This window comes from Mizuhopecten yessoensis, unplaced genomic scaffold, assembly GCF_002113885.1.
Source record: "Mizuhopecten yessoensis strain PY_sf001 unplaced genomic scaffold, ASM211388v2 scaffold9173, whole genome shotgun sequence".
Classification (NCBI taxonomy): domain Eukaryota; kingdom Metazoa; phylum Mollusca; class Bivalvia; order Pectinida; family Pectinidae; genus Mizuhopecten; species Mizuhopecten yessoensis.
The window spans coordinates 184,487-197,759 of NW_018407915.1; the positions used below are offsets into that span (position 1 = coordinate 184,487).

Sequence of the window (13,273 nt, forward strand, 5' to 3'; positions counted from 1 at the left end):
ACATGTAAAAAAAGTAAAATATTCCAAAAAAATTGCATTGATGATTAATCCTTACCTATCCCTACACACCAAAAATCATAAAGAAACGGTAACAAGACAAGGAAAATATATATAATTGGTAAATATTGCATTCTCAACAAACAATACTCTGATCAGCTAATTAACTTGCATTGAATCTGTACCTGTATATGTATTAACTAAATTAATATGGTAAAACAATTAACACATGTTCTGTAAAGACAGATGCACCAATGGGAAGTAATATCTTTTTGTTGAACGCCAGAGAAACTGACGGGATATTAGTTATTACAGAAACAAATCGATACATATAAAAATACTCCATGCTGAATGGTATGGTGCTCACTACATAAACAAAGATAATATAGGCACCCTTAGGATTGTAATAATCAGGAACTATAACATGGAGATATTTTCACAAGAGTGGGTCTCCATTGTGGCTATAAAACTAGCATGCTCAACATACTGTCCTGGTATAAGTACCAAGCATGCTCAACATATCGTCCAGGTTACATATATAATTAATAAAATAGTTCTCTGTTGCGTCTCTAGCTGGAATGATCATTATACGTTTCAGATATAACTAAAATTGTCACTGTTTTTTTCAGGCTACCGTCCAGGTATAACTAACCAATCATACCCAGAACAAACTTACAATCCAGCTACAACCTACCCATCACATGCAGATCACACTGGTGATCAGGCTACCGTCCAGGTATAACTAACAAATCATACCCAGAACAAACTTACAATCCAGCTACAACCTGCCCATCACATGTAGATCACACCGGTGATCAGGCTACCCTCCAGGTATAACTAACAAATCATACCCAGAACAACCTTACAATCCAGCTACAACCTACCCATCACATGCAGATCACACTGGTGATCAAGCTACCGTCCAGGTATAACTAACCAATCATACCCAGAACAAACTTACAATGCAGCTACAACCTACCCATCACATGTAGATCACACCGGTGATCAGGCTACCCTCCAGGTATAACTAACAAATCATACCCAGAACAAACTTACAACCCAGCTACAACCTACCCATCACATGTAGATCACACCGGTGATCAGGCTACCATCCAGGTATAACTAACAAATCATACCCAGAACAAACATACAATCCAGCTACAACCTACCCATCACATGTAGATCACACCGGTGATCAGGCTACTGTCCAGGTATAACTGAGTGGGTCTCCATTATGGCTATAAAACTAGCATGCTCAGCATACTGTCCTGGTATATCCAATGGGCATCCTCAACATATCGTCCAGGTTACATATATAATTAATAAAATAGTTCTCTAGCTGGAATGATCATTATACGTTTCAGATATAACTAAAATTGTCACTGTTTTTTTCTAATAGATTTAGGTTTTTCAGTTTATCTTCTTACAGGTGGGTAAAACACGCTGGAATCTCTTCAAAAAAAGAAGACCGGTTTTACAATCTGAATGCGTTTGATTGGATACATGGTATACATTTTCTATCTGTTTTACTGGATTCAGTACATTAGTTAACTTCTATTAATCCTTTTTGAAACATGCGATGCATTTTATTCTATTTCATTTTTTCTAGAGAAAATTGTGGAAATAAAATACATTTTGATAGAACACAAAAAATAACAGAAATGTATCAGAGACATTTATCTAAAATTGATTAATTCTGTAATATAAATATAGTATGTATAATATAGAAACAAGATGAAAAACTTTATCATAAAGCTGTTTCCTCCAACGGCAATATAATGCTGACCATACCAATGGGGAAAACACCAATGTCATCAGAAATGCAGCTTAATAACATTGTTTTAGTGGCCGGGAAGAGAATTTTGACATGCCTTAATGTAAAGAAACAACAACATTGTAAAGTGATCTGTATTTGACTGCAACATTTAACAGATGTATCTGTTGTTTACTGTCACACTGACATTCCCATTGACACTCTTTTATATTGGTTAGATAATACAATACACTGTACACAATAGAATTGTACACATTATAGAAAGGGTCATAACCTATCAAAATACAATACCATATCAATTATACACGGATTCTCATGTTTACAAGATATTTATGGCAATTCTGTTAATTTTTCAATGGAAGATCTAGATCAATTCACCTTGCATGCAAATCATTTTATTTTTAAATAATTTCCAATCTACATAGTTACTCTATGTTATTTCTAGAGCAGCCAAGTAATCTAGAATCTGTAAGCCAAATGAATAATAACTTATCAGTTCTCAGGACAGTATAAGCATGTATGCACTCATCAATTAAATTTGCATATTCATTTGTTAAATCTGCATATATTAATTTGATAAATCTGCACACATTAATATGCAAACACTCACTAGTTAAATCTGCATACAATACAATGCAAACATGCACTAGTTAAATCTGCATACATTCACTAATTAAATATGCATACTGTACATTCATTAGTTCAATATGCATACACGCACTAGTTAAATATGCATACATTCACTAATTAAATATGCATACATTCATTAGTTGAATGTGTACAATAATTTTCTAAATATTGTGTAATATCATCACAATGAATTCAGACTAATTTATTCCCAGTTTCACCTTTAAGGTGTTCTGATTTAGCAACAGCAGAGAAAGTCTAGGGTTTAGGACCTGGATTCAAACCAAGGACCTTTCTGACTCTATACAACGTGTTCCTGCCGAGCTATCTCACTACTAGGAATACATTTAAAATACCAGTGACACCAAAGGAGACAAGGTTTAAACACCTTTGTAAGGATTTAATATAAATTTTACACAAAAAATCATCTTTGTAACAATAAATAAAAAACACAAACAAAAAAACAACAGACTGATGTTACATTGATGTATGTTAATGAACACTTGATCAGTAGTCAAATCACAAACTGTGCACGTGTGTAAATCGTGACGGGGGCAGCAATCTAGTGAACTAAGTCCGACACATTAGAATTAGTGATATTAAATCATTTAATTCTTCTGACACTGGAAATAGGATAATTTGAAGCACTTTGGACAAAAGCTATTAACAGTATCTGAAGTCACTGTGCTCTATGTCCTTTGACCCTGGTTTATAATAATGCTGATATATGATCCTATCTCAGCGTAGAATGTTTTATTACATTTACTACAGTACAGTGTAATACATCTTGTATAAAAAAAAAAGATTAAAAAAAAACAATGCACAAATAACAAACTGAAAACAAAAAAATAATGATAAGCACACAGATAACAGGATGATCCAGGATTGAGTCACCCCTTTTCTTCTCCGCTAAGTTTGTGCTCACTTCTGCTGTTTCTGTTGTCTGATTACAGGGTCTGACAGGCGTAATTGTTGCATTTACTGTATTGGTATATATGATGGTTTTCTCCAGTAAAATGTGCCTGAATTAGTATTAAAACCAGCCATGGGGGGATCATGTTTTAGGGTAACATATTTTTTTAGAAAAATAAAATAAAAATTAGAGCAAGAAACACCTAAAACAATCAGCGAGTCAAAAAAGCACCAAACAGGAAAAACAAGTGCTGAATTATTCAGCCTGGCTTACCGAAAATAGAGTTGAGGCTGCGTAAAATATCCATTAGATTCCGAAACATGTTGAGTGTTATTTATCTCTGGTAAAATATCCATTAGATTCTGAATCATGTTGAGTGCTAATTAACTCTGGTAAAATATCCATTAGATTCTGAAACATGTTGAGAGTTAGAGTTAAAATATCCATTAGATTCTGAAACATGTTGAGTGTTAATTAACTCTGGTAAAATATCCATTAGATTCTGAATCATGTTGAGTGTTAATTATCTCTGGTAAAATATCCATTAGACTCTGAAACATGTTGAGTGTTAATTATCCATTAGATTCTGAATCATGTTGAGTGTTAATTAACTCTGGTAAAATATCCATTAGATTCTGAATCATGTTGAGTGTTAATTATCTCTGGTAAAATACCCTAAGGTCATCTGTATTAGATGTAGGTAGCTATACAACATAAGCATCAATTAAAGCTATTGTTTTACCCTTTAAAAAAACACTTGCATAAAATCTCTAGAGCATCACTCAGCTAGAATCTCAAATGGAGCATTCCATATGTCAGTGAACTGAACACATGATATCACAGACATTTGTACTGAAGTTTTCCTAATTTAAACACGGCTAGCAAAACCTGAAGCCTCTCATGGGCAAAACTATCATTTGTTTGATTTAAATATGCATTCAAAGCTGGAAGTGTAAAGCATTGTTAGGTCAGCAAGACACACACATTCCTAGCACCTCACAAACACATCACACATATTGTACATTTTAATGATATGTAAATAAAAACTTAATCTATTTAAAAAAATATATATTTAAAATCTTGAAATAAAGTGTATATAAAAGGAAGCATACTTCCACTACCAGGTAAGAAAGTAAAGGAATGTTTAGTTGATGGCTTTCCCTACCATCACCAAAATACAATACAGGTAAGTATAAATATAAAGGTATTTCATGTACCGAAGTGTTGATACAGACTGACAAACAGCCATGGTCTGACCAATGCTGATGTTGTGCCGGGTAGACATAGGTACGAAAACAAAGAATTAATATCCCACATGTAGGTAGCCATCGTCTCAGAAAGACACAAGAATATTAAGTCTGACATACAGCCAGCAATGTTGTCTTGTATATATCTCTTACAGGAAAATCTACATTATTTGAATAAGCACTGCATTCACTTACTGCACTAATATAAATGGTTTTACTTTCATACAAGGATACTAAATTGTGGTATTTTAGCAGCATCACATTGCTTTTGTACATAAAGTTCAATCAACAAAATAAAAACAGTTCTTGCAACCTATTTGTATTGTATTGCCATTGGACTGCTGTAAGATAAGAACTACAGTTTAGTTGACAAATCTGGGTAGATGGTAACTTGTGGTAAGAACTTTCCAGCAGGTTCACGTGGAAGTTGCAGGACATCAGACTTACTGCCGTCAAATCCAGAGTTGGAGTAGGCGAAATTGTTAAAGCCTGGACTGACGAAGGGCTCTGTGGTGACAACACTGTCGCTATCACTACTTCCAGAATAACAGTCAGTAAACTCGGGGGACAGACCGTCATTCTGCTCTCTCGCGAAGCCCATGAACACCTACAATGCAGAAAATTGGAAGCTGAACACATTAATTAATCATTGGCTAACAGTGTGATGAGACAGCTTTCTGTATGGTCGAATGCACTGGTTCATACTCAACTCTTTTTTCTTAAAATTTCTCCATATTTTTAATGCTAAGGTGAACTTTTCAAAATGTATATTCACTCATTATGGAGCAGACAAGGGTGGTCTTATTTATTGGGAAAGTATTGTGGCATTTCTCAAATTGGAAAAATAAGCCATTTTCATGGAAAGTACATGAGGCTCAAATGGCCTGTATCACTCCCCATTATTAATCTGAAAGCTTTGACCTTCAAAGTGGGTCAACGCAAATTTATTTTATAATAATGATAATATACAACATTTATATAGCGCCCTATATAATTTGTAAAATTACTCTAAAAGCGCTTTACAACATATGGATAATAGTATGGTTATAATTGTGAAAACGAAAAAACCCAACAAAGGCTTGCAATCACTTTTATACATTTAAGTAAGCAATGTGCACATAATTGAACAAATATAAGGGTGATATTTACATAACGTCTTTGCAAAGATTCTAAAATGCAGACGTGAAGAGGTGAGTTTTGATGTCCCTCTTGAACTTTGCCAGGGTATTGGACTTTCTAATTGCAGATGGTAAGCTATTCCACAACGTAGCCGAAACCCTTCCAAAGCATCTGTTTCCGTAGGTCACAGTACGAGATTTTGGGACACACAACAAAGATTCTGACTCCGACCACAGTGATCGTGACGGCTGATACAGGGTAACAAGCTCCTGTAGGTACTGAGGAGCTGTTCCATTCAGTGCCTTGTATGTGTACACCAGAATTTTGTACTGCGACCTGTATCGTACAGGTAACCAGTGCAACGAATAAAGCACAGGTGTGATGTGCTCTCTCTTTCGAGTACGAGTAACTAGCCGTGCTGCAGTGTTCTGGACCCTCTGCAGACGACAAGTTAGTTTGCCAGATATACCACAGAGCAGGGCGTTACCATAATCAAACCCAGAGGTAACAAGTGAATGCACCAAAATCTTGCATGCATCTGCAGTTAAAAACTGCCGAATACAGCCGATGTTCCTGATCTGGTAGTAACAGGATTTGGCAATAGCGTTCACTTGTTTCTCCATGTTCAGTGAACTATCAAAGTATACCCCTAGGTTTGTAACAGCTGGAACAGTCTCAATAGTTCTGGCACCGACCTTGAGCTGGAGAGCCATTGTTTGCTGACACTTTGGGGAAAATAGCCTAAATATTATTACTAACAATATGGATGTTGAATTGTTGGGAGATTTACTATTACTTTATGCCTTTTGAACATTGTTGAAAGATTTCAAAATATGATATTGAAAAAGCGTTTTAAAGGTCATTAAATTGAGAAAAAACCTTTTCAATCCTTCACCAAAGGAGGTTACAGGCTAAAAGTCTCAAAGTCTCAAAGTGAAACATTTACAACTAGGGACCTTTATATGAAATTTGAGAAAGATTCTTCATATTTCTGAAATAGCAACTAGACACCAGACCACAAACAAAGGGTGATTTGATACAATAATGGATTAAAAACATATAAATTGTAGACAGTTGAGATGGTATGCTTGTTCACTACGTACATTGTCGAGGGTCGTCTGTGATACAGAGTAGTGAGTTATGCTGTACGTATCCTTTGCTGCTTCTAGTCGCTCCAGGATATTGGCCACTGACAGGTTAGTACGTGGAATGTCAAGCTGGAGGATGCCATGGTGCTGGTCCTGGGAAGGCAAACAGACATGGGGACTATTAAACTGTACAATCAAGGACATTGGTGACTAGTGAGATATCTATAATATACATTCATGAATATTGAGATGTCTATATAATGTATATACATGGACACTGAGATATCTATATACATGGACACTGAGATATATGTAATGTACATACATGGACACTGAGATATCTATGTAATGTACATACATGGACACTGAGATATCTATGTAATGTACATACATGGACACTGAGATATCTATGTAATGTACATACATGGACACTGAGATATCTATGTAATGTACATACATGGACACTGAGATATCTATGTAATGTACATACATGGACACTGAGATATCTATGTAATGTACATACATGGACACTGAGATATCTATGTAATGTACATACATGGACACTGAGATATCTATGTAATGTACATACATGGACACTGAGATATCTATGTAATGTACATACATGGACACTGAGATATCTATGTAATGTACATACATGGACACTGAGATATCTATGTAATGTACATACATGGACACTGAGATATCTATGTAATGTACATACATGGACACTGAGATATCTATGTAATGTACATACATGGACACTGAGATATCTATGTAATGTACATACATGGACACTGAGATATCTATGTAATGTACATACATGGACACTGAGATATCTATGTAATGTACATACATGGACACTGAGATATCTATGTAATGTACATACATGGACACTGAGATATCTATGTAATGTACATACATGGACACTGAGATATCTATGTAATGTACATACATGGACACTGAGATATCTATGTAATGTACATACATGGACACTGAGATATCTATGTAATGTACATACATGGACACTGAGATATCTATGTAATGTACATACATGGACACTGAGATATCTATATAATGTACATACATGGACACTGAGATATCTATATAATGTACATACATGGACACTGAGATATCTATGTAGTGTACATACATGGACACTGAGATCTATGTAATGTACATACATGGACACTGAGATATCTATGTAATGTACATACATGGACACTGAGATATCTATGTAATGTACATACATGGACACTGAGATATCTATGTAATGTACATACATGGACACTGAGATATCTATGTAATGTACATACATGGACACTGAGATATCTATGTAATGTACATACATGGACACTGAGATATCTATGTAATGTACATACATGGACACTGAGATATCTATGTAATGTACATACATGGACACTGAGATATCTATGTAATGTACATACATGGACACTGAGATATCTATGTAATGTACATACATGGACACTGAGATATCTATGTAATGTACATACATGGACACTGAGATATCTATGTAATGTACATACATGGACACTGAGATATCTATGTAATGTACATACATGGACACTGAGATATCTATGTAATGTACATACATGGACACTGAGATATCTATGTAATGTACATACATGGACACTGAGATATCTATGTAATGTACATACATGGACACTGAGATATCTATGTAATGTACATACATGGACACTGAGATATCTATGTAATGTACATACATGGACACTGAGATATCTATGTAATGTACATACATGGACACTGAGATATCTATGTAATGTACATACATGGACACTGAGATATCTATGTAATGTACATACATGGACACTGAGATATCTATGTAATGTACATACATGGACACTGAGATATCTATGTAATGTACATACATGGACACTGAGATATCTATGTAATGTACATACATGGACACTGAGATATCTATGTAATGTACATACATGGACACTGAGATATCTATGTAATGTACATACATGGACACTGAGAGATCTATGTAATGTACATACATGGACACTGAGATATCTATGTAATGTACATACATGGACACTGAGATATCTATGTAATGTACATACATGGACACTGAGATATCTATGTAATGTACATACATGGACACTGAGATATCTATGTAATGTACATACATGGACACTGAGATATCTATGTAATGTACATACATGGACACTGAGATATCTATGTAATGTACATACATGGACACTGAGATATCTATGTAATGTACATACATGGACACTGAGATATCTATGTAATGTACATACATGGACACTGAGATATCTATGTAATGTACATACATGGACACTGAGATATCTATGTAATGTACATACATGGACACTGAGATATCTATGTAATGTACATACATGGACACTGAGATATCTATGTAATGTACATACATGGACACTGAGATATCTATGTAATGTACATACATGGACACTGAGATATCTATGTAATGTACATACATGGACACTGAGATATCTATGTAATGTACATACATGGACACTGAGATATCTATGTAATGTACATACATGGACACTGAGATATCTATGTAATGTACATACATGGACACTGAGATATCTATGTAATGTACATACATGGACACTGAGATATCTATGTAATGTACATACATGGACACTGAGATATCTATGTAATGTACATACATGGACACTGAGATATCTATGTAATGTACATACATGGACACTGAGATATCTATGTAATGTACATACATGGACACTGAGATATCTATGTAATGTACATACATGGACACTGAGATATCTATGTAATGTACATACATGGACACTGAGATATCTATGTAATGTACATACATGGACACTGAGATATCTATGTAATGTACATACATGGACACTGAGATATCTATGTAATGTACATACATGGACACTGAGATATCTATGTAATGTACATACATGGACACTGAGATATCTATATAATGTACATACATGGACACTGAGATATCTATATAATGTACATACATGGACACTGAGATATCTATATAATGTACATACATGGACACTGAGATATCTATATAATGTACATACATGGACACTGAGATATCTATATAATGTACATACATGGACACTGAGATATCTGTATAATGTACATACATGGACACTGAAATATCTATGTAATGTACATACATGGACACTGAGATATCTGTATAATGTACATACATGGACACTGAAATATCTATGTAATGTACATACATGGACACTGAGATATCTGTATAATGTACATACATGGACACTGAGATATCTATATAATGTACATACATGGACACTGAAATATCTATGTAATGTACATACATTGACACTGAGATATCTATATAATGTACATACATTGACACTGATATATCTGTATAGTGTACATACATTGACACTGAGATATCTATATAATATACATACATGGACACTGAGATATCTATATATAGTACATACATGGACACAGATATCTATATATAGTACATACATGGACACTGAGTTATCTATATAATGTACATACATGGACACAGAGATATCTGTATAGTGTATATACATGGACACTGAGATATCTATATAATGTCCATTAATGGATACCGAGACAATAAGAAAAGTAAAAACACCATGATACATACTCTGATGATGGAGCCTGGAAATGAGGATTGAGTAAACGCTGACAGGGCCAATCTATTAGTGGACAGTCCATTAGTGAACAGCTTAACTGTGTATCCATCTCCGTATCTGAAGGATAAAAGCATACAGCACACTTAATTGGATATTGATCATATAAGCAGGATAAAAGCATACAGCACATTTAATTGGATATTGATCATATTAGCACTGGCATAGGGGAGACAACTTTTGTTATTAAATTACCAATACAGTTTTGTGTAATATTACTATGTCGCCGTGTGGGAGCATTCAACCAATGATTTCTGGATAATGTGTGTGTAGTAGTTGACTTACACAACTATGTGTATCGTGGGTCAGTGAACTTTATAGCTGTGTGTATCATGGGTCAGTGAACTTTACAGCTGTGTGTATCGTGGGTCAATGAACTTTACAGCTGTGTGTATCGTGGGTCAGTGAACTTTACAGCTGTGTGTATCGTGGGTCAGTGAACTTTACAGCTGTGTGTATTGTAGGTCAGTGAACTTTACAGCTGTGTGTATTGTAGGTCAGTGAACTTTACAGCTGTGTGTATTGTGGGTCAGTGAACTTTACAGCTGTGTGTATTGTAGGTCAGTGAACTTTATAGCTGTGTGTATTGTGGGTCAATGAACTTTACAGCTGTGTGTATTGAAGGTCAGTGAACTTTATATAGCTACCACAACACCTATATACCTACTGTATGTAATCAGTGTGCTTGTTGAACATCAGACTTACTTGTTCTTGAGGTTCTGCGGAGAACCCAGACATCGGAACTCTCCGTTGACCATGATGGCAAGCCGGGTACACAGGGCATCACACTCCTCCATACTACAATACAACAAAACTTAAGTTAATACTTGACAGCACAATACTTAATCAAGATTTCATAAATTAACTTCATACATATCTAAAAGTTACAGATCATAACTTACTGGAGTCAAGATGGTTTCTTTCAATCAGGGTTTGTATAATTCTATTTGTAAGTTGCAGACTCTACCCTGTTCGTCCTGAGAGTGTCTCATTCCCATCTCTGAAGTTGTAGACTCTACCCCGTTTATCTTGAGAGTGTCTCATTCCTATCTCTGAAGTTACAGTCGACTCTACCCTGTTTATCTTGAGAGTGTCTCATTCCTATCTCTGAAGTTACAGACTCTACCCTGCTGGAATCTTCACGTTTGTTCCTACCTATGTGATGTGAGGATGACGGCCTGCTCATTCTTCACACATGTCATCAGACAATTCCACACTAGTCGCTTGGCTACAGGATCCATACCTGTGGTAGGCTCGTCCTGTTTGATAGAATACCACACAACTTTGAAAAAAAAATGTTTCTCTCTCCCTATCTGGTTTAATGTATATAGATTTCAAATTACTTTTTTATTCAAATTCACAGGAACTTCATCTAATTTCTTGTTACCAGTTGATACTTTGAGCTACTTAACACTTTTGTGAAGAATTGCTATATTGTTCAAACTTCTTTATGAAAGTGTTGTAAGACTTGTCCTGACTCTTACCAGGAAAACAACATCAGGTTCACCGAGTAGTGCTATGGCAATGGACAGCTTCCGCTTCATACCTCCACTGTAGGTGTGGACGGTGCGGTCAACAAAGTCCAGCCCCAGCCTGGTCACTAGGTCCTCCACAACCTGGCACATACAATCTTACAATAACAACACCATCCTCCTCATACAGAAATAATGCGAAACCAATCCCAACATTTAAACTTGATTAAGTTTTAATGTTTTCTTAAAAAGTATTTCAGGTTAAACTAGAAAAAACACATCTCTCGCCTTATCAGCGTATTTGCTTTGACTTAAATAATGCATCACACACCTTCTGTGGGTGATGCCAAATATCAAAATCATCATCAATAACGGTAAATATTTTTTATAAGACTTGATGTAGTTCAAAGTGATTTAATCAATACTCTGTTCCTTCCCACAAAACCAAAATGACCGGCATGCCCCCTCTCCTAAGTTATCTACACTCCTTCCATCCCCCTCCAATAATTCACCCTTCTGTCCCCCTCCCACACTGAAGTAATTCACCCTTCTGTCCCCCTCCCACACTGAAGTAATTCACCCTTCTGTCACCCTCTCACTGAACTAATTCACCCTTCTGTCCCCCTCTCACACTTAAGTAATTCACCATTCTGTACATCTACCACACTGCAGTAATTCACCCTTCTGTCCCTCTCCAACACTGAAGTAAATCACTCTTCTGTCCCCCTCCCACACTGAGGTAATTCACCCTTCTGTCCCTCTCCCACACTGAAGTAATTCACCCTTCTGTCCCTCCCCCACACTGAAGTAATTCACCATTCTGTACATCTATCACACTGAAGTAATTCACCCTTCTGTCCCCCTCTCGCACTGAAGTAATTCACCCTTCTGTCCCCCTCTCACATTGAGGTAATTCACCCTTCTGTCCCTCTCCAACACTGAAGTAATTCACCCTTCTGTCCCCCTCCCACACTAAAGTAATTCACCCGTCTGTCCCTCTCACACTGAAGTAATTCACCCTTCTGTCCCTCTCCCACACTGAAGTAATTCACCCTTCTGTCCCTCTCCCACACTGAAGTAATTCACCCTTCTGTCCCCCTCTCACTGACGTAATTCACCCTTCTGTCTCTCTCCCACACTGAAGTAATTCCCCATTCTGTTCCTCTCCCACACTGAAGTAATTCACCCTTCTGTTTCTCTCCCACACTGAAGTAATTCACCCTTCTTTCACTCTCCCACACTGAAGTAGTTCACTGTTCTGTACATCTACCACACTGAAGTAGTTCACCGTTCTGTACATCTACCACACTGAAGTAATTCACC

General features: G+C 36.0%; 1 protein-coding gene across 3 annotated transcripts in view; it reads right to left on the reverse strand.

Moving 5' to 3' along the window:
• Positions 1-13,273, reverse strand: part of LOC110457519 (ATP-binding cassette sub-family A member 1-like) — an 86,160-nt gene continuing 72,887 nt past the window's right edge. For all 3 annotated transcript variants that reach the window (XM_021508839.1, XM_021508841.1, XM_021508840.1), the window contains 6 exons: positions 11,963-12,094; positions 11,634-11,737; positions 11,184-11,276; positions 10,433-10,538; positions 6,781-6,918; positions 1-5,165 (listed from right to left, as the gene is read on the reverse strand). In XM_021508839.1, the coding sequence (XP_021364514.1) occupies positions 4,914-5,165; positions 6,781-6,918; positions 10,433-10,538; positions 11,184-11,276; positions 11,634-11,737; positions 11,963-12,094 (825 nt within the window). In that variant the 3' untranslated portion in view covers positions 1-4,913. The remainder of the gene's footprint in view (positions 5,166-6,780; positions 6,919-10,432; positions 10,539-11,183; positions 11,277-11,633; positions 11,738-11,962; positions 12,095-13,273) is intronic.